Source organism: Eumetopias jubatus, unplaced genomic scaffold, assembly GCF_037043125.1.
Source record: "Eumetopias jubatus isolate StellerSeaLion01/CBP00866 unplaced genomic scaffold, mEumJub1_p1.0 scaffold_14, whole genome shotgun sequence".
NCBI lineage: Eukaryota > Metazoa > Chordata > Mammalia > Carnivora > Otariidae > Eumetopias > Eumetopias jubatus.
In genome coordinates, this window is record NW_028274820.1 from 27,594,047 (window position 1) to 27,610,148 (window position 16,102).

General features: G+C 31.9%; 1 protein-coding gene across 3 annotated transcripts in view; it reads right to left on the reverse strand.

The window, feature by feature from the left end:
• Positions 1-1,694: 1,694 nt before the first annotated feature.
• HGF (hepatocyte growth factor) overlaps positions 1,695-16,102 on the reverse strand; it is a 78,675-nt gene continuing 64,267 nt past the window's right edge. For all 3 annotated transcript variants that reach the window (XM_028119427.2, XM_028119433.2, XM_028119422.2), the window contains exons 15-19: positions 14,703-14,777; positions 13,721-13,867; positions 12,893-12,999; positions 12,623-12,768; positions 1,695-5,379 (exon numbers count right to left, since the gene is read on the reverse strand). In XM_028119427.2, the coding sequence (XP_027975228.1) occupies positions 5,203-5,379; positions 12,623-12,768; positions 12,893-12,999; positions 13,721-13,867; positions 14,703-14,777 (652 nt within the window). In that variant the 3' untranslated portion in view covers positions 1,695-5,202. The remainder of the gene's footprint in view (positions 5,380-12,622; positions 12,769-12,892; positions 13,000-13,720; positions 13,868-14,702; positions 14,778-16,102) is intronic.

Genomic DNA, 16,102 nt, shown 5'->3' on the forward strand with positions numbered 1-16,102 from the left:
ACTGACTGGGCCACCCAGGTATCCCATGGCATGAAGTTTAAAAGTGAAGACATTTACAGTGGGAAATAAAATAATGAAAATAAAGTGATGGGTGTTCAGGAGTATTTGAGAGAAATAAGGGCCCAAAGTCAGTTTGGAATTAGCTAATATGTCAGATTGATAGGTTTTGTTTTGTTTTGATGTTGTTCTCTACCTTTTTAAAAGCATAAAATAACATGTATAATCTATACTCACACACTTCTTTTGAATTATTTCCTTTGCCCAGTATTTTCTGTCTTGCTTAGATGTGCTTCAGGCAATAACATATTCTTCATAGGACTGTAAACTTTAACCAAATTACTACAAATATTCTTTTTAATTTCACTCTCCTAAGCAACACATGCAATTGAGATATTTGTAAATATAAGGAACCAAATAGACAGATAAACAGCTAGATATAGACTGTGTAGAATAAGACTTTCAATCTGGATTTTACATGAAAGGGTTGCAATTTGGTAAAATGACGTAGAAAGCACTTTTAGGGTTGTATAGATTAAGGATGGTGTCTGTGTTGGAAAATAACGAAATAGAATAGCAATGAACCTTCTGGACTAAAACACTGAGGAAATGCAAACTAAGATGATTCTATTCAGGACATTGACAAATGGCATAATTAAAGCATTACAATTTATAAGAGTAAGTAAATAAACTATAATAAAAAACCAACAAAAATATTGTCCAAGTTTTATTTATTAGACCCAGATATTTACCTAGCTTGCTCTTTCACGCCTGTTCAAATACCATCTCTTAGAGAAGCTGTCCTGGAGTATTCTACTTAAAATAGCTGAATATAGGTTTAGAATGGAATGGAGTTCTTAGAAAAGAGAAAAAAAATAAAAATTTAGAAAAACCAGCAATATATGTATTTGAAATACTCTTTGATACTACTACCAGAAATACTGCTACCAGAACTGAATAAATACATATATTCTGCTTAGATAATAATCATTAGGAAGATCAGATACTACCAGGGGCTCTAGAGTTAGATATATTAATCATCACTTGAGATAGGTATCTATGCTAGAAAATTAATAGTGCAACTTTTTTGGGGAAGAGACAATATAACTTGAAATAATCAATAGTGTTACAGAGCTCTGTTTGGTTAGATTAATTGATAATTTTTTCTTCCAAACTTGCTTTCCATTTGAATTAGGTGAGTCTGTTGGACTCACATTTATTCTGAATTTAATGCATATTTTAAAAGGTATATTGAGTGATTAATTGATTAATTGACTCATTTACAATTACTTTTGTGATATATAGTGATATGGTAAAGGAATTTAGATGATCCTTCATGACAATGTTTTATATTATTTATATTAGCAAGTTATATCACAGTACCATCCTAGCAAATATGAAAATGACTAAATAATTGTATGTTATGGTGGGAGAAATCAAAGTGTGTAGAGATTAATGGTTTAGTGAAGACCACTGATAATGCCATGGATAGAAGTTGGAAAAAAAGAATGATTATTTGTCTTAGTTTTAGTATTTCTTGCAACAAAGTACATGTAATTTCTGTCAGTGAGATCATTGTTGTTTTCTGCATTAAGCAGAGCAGATTCAAACATGTCCATATAGATAACTATAATAAGAGAAAGGAAGCATGTTGATAAAATATTTTATTATTATTAATAATAATAATATAACCATGGTTATAAAAATAGCAACTTTATTTACAGAAACTTTATATACAAGTCATAACCACAGTGTTCCCTTTTTGGGTAAGCATCCAGCTATACCACTAAACAGGCAGCTTATCAATTTCCTATTTACACCAAGACAAACAGTCATAACATCCATAGTATTCCATTTTCAGTTTCCTAAAGACAGAAACTTTCTGTGCAAATGGAAATGAACCTACTTAAAATTACACTGTCAAGATTTTTGGGACCAGAAAATTTTAACTTTTTTTTTTTTGTATTAGTAAGTTCTTAGTACGAAACTCAGTTGAACATTGAAAGAGAACTTCTTTTGGAACTTTATTTTGAAAAGTATTTACGCAAAGACTATGTCTTTTTATTCAAGTTAACCTTATCATTCAAATGAGTTTGTCTATAAATACAGGATATAATTAAAAGTTATCTTTGGAAACTTAGTAAATCAATTTGAAGTTTTTATAGTGTGAGAGTTTATTAAAACTCTTTACCTCATGATTTCTATATTGCAATACTAGTATTTCTTTTAAAAAAGAAAGAAAATATTTAGAAACAACAAAATGTCTGACAACAATTTCTCACTTCTTGACAGTGCTTTTTTTTTTCCAAGAGAATGTTGTGGCTATAACATTCACTTTGTATAGTACCATTGGTACCAACAAGAAATATTCACAGGAATAAGTGAAATACAATTTTGCTATCACATGCCATTATTGTTATTTTTCTTGCCTTCCAGTGTCTCATATTTCCCATAGTTTGAAACACTTAGATAGCAAGCAAGAGCTTGTTAATACTAGAGATTGACTCAATATAAACCATTTTACTGAGGACCTGCCCACAGCAAATAGGTAAAACTCATTACATATTTTACAATAAAATTAAAGAAGTATACAAAAGGACTATCATCCCTTCTGCACGGCAGAGGCATTATGACAAATATTTTAATTTTACATTACTATTCCTGGCAGACATAAGAAAATGTCCACAATTACAACAGCACATAACCATTATTCGAACAGCCCAAACAAAAATAACATTGAAAACTTCTAATTTAAAAGATCTTTTTGTCCATTACTCAAAATACAATGGAGTTTGGCTTAGTTGGATTTTTCATTTTTTGATTAAGAAAAGAATACCCAGGAAATAGTATCTTTCGCCAGAGAAAAATGACATGATTATTCATTGTCCTACCACCTAAAATCACATGAATCTTGTTCATCTTGCTTTTATTGTCAATTCTACTGATCTCCCCTTATTACAAAGGGAACTTCTCAAAGCTAGCACTGCTTTGTGCACCATGTCTGATGTTTTATTGGTGGTATGTTTTCACCCTTTAATAAAATGGAAAACATTGAGTTCAAAATATCTAAAAAGTTAGCTGCATCTTGTGTCTAGGTAATCCCTCTCTCTCTTTTCATGGAAATTTAGAGGAAAAGACAAGAAAGAAAATCTTAAAATGTGAGTATTTAGACATATTAGAATTTCATAAATATTTTACAAACATCATTAACATATGATTTAATCAAATTTTGCCAGTTCATCAAGAAAAAACTGAAAAATTATTTAATTTTGGGACAATATACCTTTGAAATTCCTAGTGTTTTAATTAAAATGATATATCCCATAAGGAAAGAAAAATAGAAAGAAGATGATGTGGACTGACGACTTTTCGGATCTCTCTTTGCTTTCACTGTTTCTTGATACCAGAACATCTTATTACAATATGTTCAATTTGTATGGCACAATTTGGATAGATATTTCTGGGTTTGCATAGGTATTTCTGGATTTGCTGTCCTGTACTCTGTGGACTAAGCTTTCAAGTAAATTTAAGAGCATTTTACTCAAGATTGAACTGTGTCCTATGAAGCTTTGAGAGCATTGTTAGGATCTCTAGCCTTAATTGATGTCAGTCAAGAGAAACAAATTAGAGAAATGGGGATACTGGTTTGGAATCACTCAAATAATTATTTTTAAATTTGTACAGGGTGATTTTGTGAAAATTCACAGCCTATCCTATTAGAATTTTTTGTCTCATTTCTTGACAGATACAGGGTTTTTAGTTAGTCATGCCAAATACAATAATAAATATGATAATTTGGTATTATGAGACAGAATACAAAATTTGAATACATATTCCCCCATGGCATTTGAAAGATTTATGTAAAATGAAATAAGATAAAATGAAGAAATTTTCACAAAATATTTCACTCTGCAGATTTAACTCCCCTTTAAAAAATAATTGAATTCAGAGTTTAGACAAGCTAGTTCCTTTCATTTCCGTTTTTTTTTTCCCTTCACTTGAGTAAAGTCTCATTAGGCGAAAAAACTTTCAGGTTGAGAAATGTATCCTGATTTTTTTTTCTTCAACATATACTTTAATTCATAGTTTGATGAAAGTCCATTTACGAATCTTTGGGGACATATGGAAGTTTTCCTCTGAAATAATTTTTAAAAATTTAAAGACGATGACCTCAAGCCAATCACAGCAGCAAGTCTTAGAATTAACCTACTTAAATACTTTTTTAAGCTTCAATTAGACAATTACCTAAGAATAATAAAGAAAATACTTCAGGAAAGTAGATCTAAAAATATCTTACATAAATAAGGGTCCCTAAATTTGAAGGAAAGAAATAATACTGATACACATATTACCCTCTTCCCTTTAAGAATTAGAAACTACAAGATGACTAGAATGTTAAATCTATTTAAACACCTAGATTAGGTGTTACTTAACTTTGTGGGTCATGACCACACCTTAAATGCCAACCAGTAGAAGTCATCTGCAGATTACATATAGAGAATGAGCTGGTCATTTCTCTCTTGCACCTTTCCTTAAAATTTCTACGGGTCTTTAAAAATTTCTGTTTTTCTCTTAAGGAAAAACTACAAGTACACACTTTCAGGATATTTAGAGGTTACATTAGATATACCGTGATTTGAACTCTAGTGCATGCACATGTGTACCAAGGTCTGCATAGATGGGCACATAATTTTGTAGAAAATATGTAGACCAGTATTAGAGGATACACAGTGAGGAGAAATGAATGAAATATAATGTATGGCATATGAAAGGTAATATAATTTAATACAGAGTTACAACTTAAGGACAAAGGCATAAATTGTCTTTGTGAGGTTAAAATAATGTTTAACTTATGGTTTATTCATAAACTAACTTTGGAAAGCAGCGTAGAGATTAATTGAACTTTTCCATTAAATCTTTTATCATCCAGCAATTATACCTTTGCAATTTTTAATCCATTCAAGTATCTTCAGGAGATATGTTACTACACTTGCATGTACCTTAATTCACTTCAACATTTACAAAATAACACTGACAAACAAAACAACAGAAAACACCCATAAATATTAATGAGTATCTTAACAAACATGACACTCAAGTAGTTGTCTTAGGATTGCTTTAAGTGACGTTTTAATTCCATGTTCTCTGAAATCTTCATGTAAAAGAGAATTCTATTGATGGAAGATTCAGACACAGTTACATCAGCTATGACTGTGGTATCTTATACGTTAATATAATTTTGTGTATCCATTTTGCATAATATGCTACTCGGACAAAAATGCCAGGACGATTTGGAATGGCACATCCACGACCAGGAACAATGACACCAAGAACCATTCTCATTTTATGTTGTTCACAAACAAGTGGGCCACCATAATCTCCCTAGGAAGAAGACATGCAACAGTAACGACAACAAAAATGTATTATTTTAGAAACAAAATTAATAATTCATTAATATTTCCTATACAGATTTATATCTCAAATATGCACATATACAAAAAAAAGACAATAGCTGCAACTGAGATATGAAGACATAAATAGATGTACTAGGCCATTGGTCATCTTTCTATTGAATTACCCAAGTCAGACTGAGAGAAGTACAAAAGTTAAAAGTGTTCTATCTTGTGGAGTATTCATTTAAGAATGACGTGTCTAGGGGCACCTGGGCGCCTCTTGATTGCAGCTCAGGTTGTGATCTCAGGGTCATGGGATCAAGCCCCACGTCAGGCTCCACACTCATCATGGAGTAGGCTTGTCCCTCTCCCTCTGCTCATCCCTCTGCTGGCACACACGCTCTCTCTCTCAAATAAATAAATTAATTAATTAAATATTTAAAATGTATTTAAAAAGAATGACTTGTCTTATACAAAATATTCACTCATCTTTTAAAATGGTTTGTCTTTGTTGAATACAGATTAATTAACACAAAACAACTGATAGCTATTTAGAAGGTAGACTTTATATTTACTTTTATTTTCTTCTGATGTTCAAAATATGTTCAATATAGAAAATTTAGAAAATGTAAAAAATACAAGAACTTTTGTACTCTACCTATAATCATACAGTTTTAATGATTAAACTGCTTTAAAATTTCCCTTATTTCTAAAGCTTTTTACTTTCCTTCCTTCAATCTTGTCCCCAGAAAGATTTTAGAAAATTAAATATACATCATAATTGATAAAACAATTCTATTTACTGTTTGAAAATTATGTTCTGGGGCATAAAGAAAGAATATTCCTGCATTTACTACTGTATTTGTAGTTAATATAGTTATATTTATATATTTTTTATATCTCATATCCCCCCTTTGTAGAAGGTAGCCTCTAATTTCATGGCATTTTTTAGATGGTTGCCCTGTTTTATCATCAGACACAGATAGATGATAGATGAAAGATGAATAGATTGATATATTGATTTGTGTGTATATTTTTATAAACATGTATATATTATTTCATATTATTATGTATAATTATTACAAATATGCTGCATCATTTTCATGCACTATGTAGCCTTCTAAGATTGCAATGACTGGCTTTTGGCATCCTTGTGTGAAGAAGAGTGTTTGAGACTACCTTAATTTTCTCTTAATAGTGATGTGATGAGATAAAATGAAACTACTAAGGAATTTAGTTCTGTAACAAGTGTAAAGAAGAGTGCTATCAGCATTGTATGATGGGGAATATCAGGATGGGGGTGAAGCAGGAGATAAGACAGTAGGGAAAATAGGTTATTCTAAGAGACATATAAACTATGCCACATGAGTTAATAAATCTGATTTTTTAAAAATGCACCAGTGATTACTGATACAAACTCTTCAAAGCAATTCACTTTGGCAGACTTTCACCAAATGTGATCCCATTGCTATTATACAAACATTTGGGAGGTTTTCTTCAAGTGTTTAGATTTCAGTGGCTTCAGGGACTATATTACCTTGTTTTAAATATAAGTGATATTAAAAAAACATTCTGGAGGATAAATGCATTTTTGAGAAATGGCAGAATCAATTTAAAATTGCCCTTCAAAATGGATAAAAATAACAAATATATGATAATGTAATAAATAATTGAATGCAAAAGTTAGGAATCTAACAATGTATAAATGATAAATCAGATCACAGGTAATTCCTGATGAGCGGTGGTTGAGGCATTTTTAGTAATGACAGTAGGGCTGGATAAGTGCATAGATTCTTAAATGATCTTGAAGATTGGGTTGAGCTCAAAACTTTGTGTTTTAAAGGACTCTTAGTGTAAGTAGGTAGCTAAGTAAGAAATAAATAAATAAATAAATAAATAGTAAATAAATAAATAAATCTCTCTTTCTCCTAGCAGATTTTCAGCTCTAATAATGAACAAAGTAATACTATTTACTAGGAAAACATCAAATTTGAAAGTGGTTATAAATGCATAACTTGTTTCTAACTATATCATTTTAAAGCAGTTGTTTAAACTCTTTAACTTATGAAACATATTTTTTTCAGGAATGGTATCTCAGACCAATATATATAGCACATGCATGGAAATACATATTTATGCCCCATATTTATTTTCCTACATGTCAAAAGATATTTCACTATTTATTGATTTCATTCCATGCCTTACCTCACATAGTATTCCCCAACTCCAAAGCTCCTAGGCTTGGAGACGGTGTCTCTTATATTCAAAATACATCTAAACACTCCAATCAAAAGACATAAGGTGACAGAATGGATAAAAAAGCAAAACCCATGTATATGCTGCTTAGAAGAGAATCATTTCAGACCTAAAGACATATGCAGATTGGAAGTAAAGGGATGGAAAAACATTTATCATGCAAATGGAAGTGAAAAGAAAGCCAGGGGTAACGATACTTATTTCATACAAAATAGACTTTAAAACAAAGACTGTAACAAGAGATAAAGAAGGACACTATATAATCATACAGGGAATAATCCAACAAGAAGATATAACAATTGTAAATATTTATGTACCCAACATGGGAGCACCCTGATACATAAAGCAGCTAATAACAAACATAAAGGAAGTAATGGATAATAATGCAATAATAGTAGGAAAACTTTAAGACCCCACTTACATCAATGGATAAATCATCCAAACAGAAAATCAAAAAAGAAACAGTGACTTTGAATGATACAATGGACCAGATGGATTTTACAGATATATTCAGAACATTCCATCCTAAAACAGCAGAATACACTTTCTTTTCAATTACACGTGACATTCTCCAGAACAGATCACATTTAAGGCCACAAGACAAGTCTCAACAAATTCAAAAAGATCAAAGTTGTACCATGCATCTATTCCAACAGCAACGCTATGAAACTAGAAATCAACCACAAGAAAAAAATCTGGAAAGACCACAGATATATTTAGGTTAAATAACATGCTACTAAACAATGGATGGGTCAACCAAGAAATCAAAGAGAAAATAAAAAAATACATGGAGACAAATGAATATGAAAACCCAATGGTCTAAAATCTTTGGGATGCAAGAAAAGCTGTTCTAAAAGGGAAATTTATAGCCATACAGGCCTACCTCACAAAAAGAAAAATCTCAAATAAACAACCTAACCTTACACCTAAAGGAGCTATAAAAAGAATAAACAAAACCCCAACCCAGGGAATAATAAAGATTAGAACAGAAATAAACAAAAGAAACTAAACACACACACACACACACACACACACACACACACACAAAACAATAGAACAGATCAATGAAACTAGAAGCTGGCTCTTTGAAAAGATGAACAAAATTAATAAACCTTTAGCCAGAATCATCATAGAGAGAGACAGAGAGACAGAGAAAGATAGAAAGAGGAATCAAATAAAATCAGAAATGAAGAGCAGAAATAACATCTGACACTACAGAAATACAATTATAAGAGATTATGAAAAATTATATGCCAACAAATTTGACAACCTGGAAGAAATGGATAAATTCCTAGAAACATATAACTTCCCAAAACTGAATCAGGAAGAAATAGAAAATTTGAAAACAGACCAATTACCACCAATGAAATTAAATCAGTAGTTAAAAAAAAACAAACAAAAAAAACCTCCCAACAAATAAAAGTCCAGGACCAAAAGACTTCACAGGTGAATCCTACCAAAGATTTAAAAAAGAATTAATACTTATTTTCAAATAATTCCAACAAATAGAAGAGGAAGAAAAGCTTTCAAATTCATTCTATGAAGTCACCATTACCTTGATATCAAAACCAAATAAAGACACTACAGAAAAGGAGAACTACAGGCCAATATCTCTGATGAACATAGATGCAGAAATCCTCAACAAAATATTAGCAAACCAATCCAACAATACATTTAAAAATCATTCACCATGACCAACTGAGATTTATTCCTAGGATATAAGGGTGGTTCAACATTTGCAAATCAATCAACATGATACATCATATGAACAAGAGAATGGATAAAAACCATATGATTATTTCAATAGATACAGAGAAAACATTTGACAAAGTACAACATCTATTCATGATAAAAACCCTCAACCAAGTGGGTTTGGAGGGAACCTACCTCAACCTCATATAGGACATCTATGAAAAATCCATAGCTAATATCACCCTCAATGGGGAAAAACTGAGAGCTTCTCTTATATTGTCAGGAACGAGACAAGGATGTCCACTCTCACCAATGTTATTTAAAATACTACTGGAAGTCCTAGCTACAGCAATCAAACACCAAAAAGAAGAAGGAAGAAGTCAAACGTACACTATTTGCAGATGACATGATACTCTAAATAGAAAACCCTAAAGACTCCACCAAAAAACTACTAGACCTGAAAAATGAATTCAGTGAAGTCACAGGATACAAAATCAATGTATGGAAATCTATTGCATTTCCATATACAAATTATGAAGTAGTAGAAAGAGAAATTAAGAAAACAATCCCATTTACAATTTCACCAAATATAATAAAAGTAATAAACTTAACCAATGTAGTGAAAGACCTGTGTTCTGAAAACTATAAAACAATGATGAAAGAAATAGAAGATGACACAAAGAAATGGAAAGATAGTCCATGTTTACAGACTGAGAGAACAAATATTGTTAAAATGTCCATGCTACACAGAGCATTCTACAGATTTAATGCAATCTCTATCAAAATATCAACAGCATTTTTTCACAGGACTAGAAAAAACAACCCTAAAATTTGTATGGAACCACAAAACACCCCGAATAGCCAAAGCAATTGAAAGAGAAGAACAAAACTGGAGGTATCACAATCCTAGATTTTAAGATATACTAGAAAGCTGTCATAATCAAAACTGTATGGTACTGGCAAAAAATAGACACATAGATCAATGGAACAGAATAGAAAATCCAGAAATAAACCCACAATTATATAGTCAATTAATCTTCAACAAAGGAGGAAAGAAGATGCAATGGGAAAACGACAGTCTCTTCAACAAATGGTGTTGGGAACACTGGATAACTATGTGGAAAAGAATGAAACTGGACCACTTTCTTACACCATACACAAAAATAAATTCAAAATGGATTAAGGACATAAATGTGAGACTTGAAACCATAAAAATCATAGAAGAGAGCACAGACAGTAATTTCTCTGAAATAAGCCATAGCAATAATTTTTCTAGATATGTCTCTTGAGGTAAGGGAAACAAAAGCAAAAATAAACTACTGGGACTACATCAAACATCAAAATGAAAAGTTTCTGCACAGTGAAGGAAACAGTCAACAAACTAAAAGGCTATCTAATGAATGGGAGAAGATATTTGTAAATGACATATCTGATGAAGGGTTAACATGCAAGATATATAAAGCTTATATAAGTCAACACCCAAAAAATGAATAATTTTCCAATTGAAAAATGGTCAAAAGATATGAACAAATATTTCTTCAAAAATACACAGATGGCCAACAGACACATGAAAAGATTCTCAACATCACTCATCATCAGGGAAATGCAAATCAAAACCACAATGAGATATCATCTCATACCTGTTATAATGACTAAAATTAAAAACACTAGAAACAGCAAGTATTGGCCAGGGTGTGGAAAAATAAGGAACCCTCTTGCGCTATCAACAAGAATGCAAACTGGTACAACTACTGTGGAAGACAGTATGATGGAGTTTCCTCAAAAAATTAAAAATAGAACTACTGTATAATCCAGTAATTCCACTACTGGGTATTCAACCAAGAAATATAAAAACACTAATTCAAAAAGATATGTCCCCTATGTTTACTGCAGCATTATTTACAATAGCTAAATTATGGAAGCAGCTCAAGTGTCCATCAATAGATGAAAGGATAAAGATCTGATATGTAGACACACACACACACACACACACACACACTCACACACACACAGGAATCTCACTCAGCCTTACAAAGAATGAAATCTTGCCATTTGCAGCAACATGGATGAATCTAGAGAGTATAATGCTAGTGAAATAAGTCAGTCAGAGAAAGACAAATACCATATGATTTCACTCATATGTGGAATTTGGAAAACAAAACAAAGAAAAAAAGACAAACCAAAAAAATAGAATCTTAACAATAGAGAACATACTGATGGTTACCAGAGGGGAGGTGGGTGGGAGGATGGGCGAAATAGGTGAAGGGGGTTGAGAGTATATGATGAGCATTGAGTAATGTATAGAATTTTTGAATCACTATACTGTATAGCATAAACTGATATAATACTTTATGTTAACCACACTGGAATTAAAATTTTTAATAAAAATATTCTCAACTTGGGCGCCTGGTTGGCTCAGTTGGTTAAGCGACTGCCTTCGGCTCAGGTCATGATCCTGGAGTCCCGGGATCCAGTCCCACATCGGGCTCCCTGCTCAGCGGGGAGTCTGCTTCTCCCTCTGACCCTCCCCCCTCTCATGTGCTCTCTCTCCATCTCTCATTCTCGCTCTCTCAAATAAATAAATAAAATCTTTAAAAAAATGTTCTCAACTTCAGAAATAATTTTAAAAGCACAAAATATGCATAAAAGTAAATAGATAAAATTTAAAATATTAAAAAAATGTAAAATAATGGTTTAACAGCTTGTCTATGTAAAATAGGGATTGGAATACTGCCAAGTTGAAAGAACAGTTGCCTAACAAATGAAAATGTTCAAACTCTTAAAGTCACCAACTTCGACTTTTGGTTTTTGAAAATAGAATTTGTTTAAACCACACACACACACACACACACACACACACACACACACACACACACACTGGCCTAACCAAAAACACATTTAAAAGTTTAAAACCAGACATAGAGTTCATTTAGGGAGAATTTGGGAAGATCAGATAACTTTAGAAAACAGAAAAATGTAAGCTATTGTATCAAACTGCATATTGCATACTTTTAATTTGAACAGCTTTCCATTAGAGTTCTGGCTGTATTAGTTTATTGCTTTTTTGAGACAAATATCATCATAGTTTGCTGACAATGAAACATGGATTTTCTTACTGTTTAGTTAAAATAAGTGTACAAGGATAATGAAGGGGGTTATCTTTCCCAGTTTCTCTTAGAACAAGTTGGTAGACAATGATTTTTATTTGAGAAAAATGGACCAAAAAGAAACACAAGAAACTATGATATTTATTATATACTTATTTTTAAAAATGTTCTTTTTACCTCACATGGTCCTGATACAATATTTTCAGCTCCAGCACATATTTCAGACTCATTCAGAGTCACCTTCCCTTGATGGTATTGGCTGCATTTCTCATTTCCCATAATATAAAGATGTGCTACTCGTAAGAGACCATCAGAGGTGATAGCTAAAATGGGGTAAAAAATGTACAGTTAATGAGCACAGGGTAAGCTGAGAAAAATAAGAGACAAATAGAATTGTTTTAAATAAAATAAGTATGATATTGCCTTATCATTTTAAATAGAGCTTACATCCAGTATAACCCCAGCCATAAACACTGCAAGTGGTTTTTTCAGGAATGGTGCATCCATAATTAGGTAAATCGATTGTACTAACAAAATCATCCAGGACAGCAGGCCTGAAAATAGAAAACACAATGGTAAATACCCTTGACTGAATTCAACACAAAATTAACAAATTAAAATTTAGTGTTAATTTTTAATATGAGATTAAGAGAGAATAAACAGTCTTGTTTCTTAAGAAAAAGGGAATGTCTAATATATAATGTATGTAGTAGAGGTAGGAGTAGGTAGAGAGAAAGGAGTCACTTACTTGCTAATATTACCTGCTAAATGGTCACTGCTTTTTTTTTAATTCATTATTTTACCTATTAAAGTTATCAAATGATCATTCACTAAGTTTTGGTGTTAAAGCAGGCTGATCAGACTATTGGTCAAACTTCATTTATTAATTTTTGAAAATTTTGAAGATGACTCTCTTTGTACACACACACACATATATGACGTGACATATGCTTTTTTTTTTTAAGATTTTATTTATTTGTTTGACAGAGAGAGACACAGTGAGAGAGGGAACACAAGCAGGGGGAGTGGGAGAGGGAGAAGCAGGCTTCCTGCCGAGCAGGGAGCCCGATGCGGGGCTCGATCCCAGGACCCCGAGATCATGACCTGAGTTGAAGGCAGATGCTTAACTGACTGAGGCACCCAGGCGCCCCAACAAGTGACATATGCTTTTATAATAAATTTACATAAAAGAGAGAGAATAGCCACATAGCTGAAGAAAAAGCTTCACTAATTCCATTGTAGGTTAAAAAGGCAAAACATTCACAAGCAACTAACCTAGCAAGCTTCAGTAAAACCAGATCTGATCCTTCAGGTCCATATACCAGCTGGGAAACATTTAGAACCTGTTTGCGTTTCTCGTCACCTCTTCCATGGACATCATGAATCCCAAGCCAAGCTTCATAATCTTTCAAGTCTTTGTTTCTAAGTAAAAAATTAAAATGTAAAATATAACTTTAAATTGGGTGATATTGTTCAAACGTATTATTATTTTAGCTTATAAGGGCAGATAAATAACCTAAGTTTAAAATTTGAATCAAAGTATAATAAAGAGCAACACATTCGTTATCAGAGATTCTGAAAGCTACAAGCACACATAAGCAAAAAGAGCTTTTAAGAGCTATTTAAGAAAAAAAAAACCTTTTGATTATGCTTAAGAGTAAATCACATGTGAAAAATTCTCAGGTAAAGCACATTACATGAATTATAATTTTCTTCAGATTTTCCTTCTTAGTTTTGTATATGTTTGGTTTATCAATGAGGATTGAAAATTTATACTAACAAAATCAATGACCCTGATGAGAATCAGGAAGTAAGCTTACAAATGCTGCCTCCTTAATTTTCCTTAGGCTAATTCTCATTAAAAATTATTCCCAGGATGATTTTGAGGCTGGATTTACATAAGAAAGGAGGCGTGAGATTTGAGATAAATTTTTGATAATTCAGAAAAGAACTTCTATCTAGACATAGTATGCAAGGAGGAGGTTGAGGAAGAATTATTTACATAATTCTAGCAAAATTTCCCCCCAAATGAGAGTAATGCCAATTGTGGAAAGAAGTGAACAGAAGCAGTATCCAGTCGTAAATATCAATTAAGTCAAATTAAGCTTTGTGAGCTAAATCTAAAGAAAGAAATTAATTTGTTCCTCCCTTGTTGGTGAATCTGTTAAATGAATACACATACTAAGCCTAAAAGCTAAATGGAAGCCCTACATATTTTTAAGTGCTCAAAACAAATATTGGTTTCAGAAACACTTACCGAGAAGGGAAACATTGTCTTGCAGTAAGAATCCAACTTTCCTTTATCAATGATCCTCCACAGATATGTTTATTTCTATTAGAAAGAGGAAAGAGAAACAAGTAACATCTGTGTGGAAAGGGTGCCTGCCAATTAATGCAAAACCTATGGCTCCATTTGTTAAAAAATAAATGCATTTGAGAGGAAAATATAGAAATTAACTAGAATAAAATGAGTAATCCTTTGACTGGAAAGATATTTGATGATTGTAGCATTAGCATTTTTTTCATAATGTGATTACAATTTTAGGAAAATAACTTTATTTTTGTATAAGGAGCCCTGTCACTACACACCAACATCCATTGCCAACACATGTGTTCACGTGTCTGTGTCTCTATCCTTGGGAGAGCAAGTACATACTACAAAAATAGAATATTTAAAATAAACAAAAAAAACCCCACAAAAGAACAACAAAAACAATGTAGACCTCTTTAATTCAGTGTCTGATTGTAAAAATGCAAATTTGAGTTTTTACCTAAATGGTGAAAACTATCTGATGGTAGTAATATGTATTTGTACACTATTCCCTTCCTTCATTACCATTATTTATTTTTGATACATTAGAACATTGCTGAGTTTGAGTAAATTTGTTCAGCTTAAAACAAGCAATAGAACATTTCACTTATAAAATTAAAACAATTTTGTAAGACATCATCTAGGAAATTATAAAATATTTGTAGAGAATAAAAAACACTAGTGCATTTATTTGATGATATCCTAAATCTGTAGATGCATTATTTTTTTGGCAGAGAAATGGAAAAAGCACAACTTTTCACAATTTACATTTCCAAAGAATACAGATGTTCAGTGCTTCAGAGGGTAATAGAAGGTTCCCAGACTAAGACCACAATTATTTATGGCCTGTACCACAGAGGAAGATGAGAGTATATATCGAGTTTTAATTTCTGTTCCTCTCAGTATGTGTTTTGGAAGAATAACTAAACAGCTGTTTTTACTGAGGACTTGGATTTAAAAGAAAAATATATTTATCTAAAAGTTTATACTACTCTAATCTGATGGAAAAGAGTTTCACCTGCTCCTCTAAGGATGGAGACTTCCAAAGGAGTATTCTCATACATTCTCCCATGGGTAATGATAAATTTAGAAGTATATGCCCCTTTTTTCTCCTGGAGTTATGAGATTTGCAAAGAATCACTAATTCATTCAGATATGTGGATTCCTGAAACATTTTCTTTCATAAAGAAAATGAAACACTCTTCCCCCAAAATTGGCAGCCTTTATTAAATCTTTTATGTTTCATAATTGGCTGTAATATTCTGGTCAGTTTCCCAATTCTGTTTCAGTACTACACATCTAGGACAGCTACACTAATTTGTAACATAAATATTTGTAAATTTTGA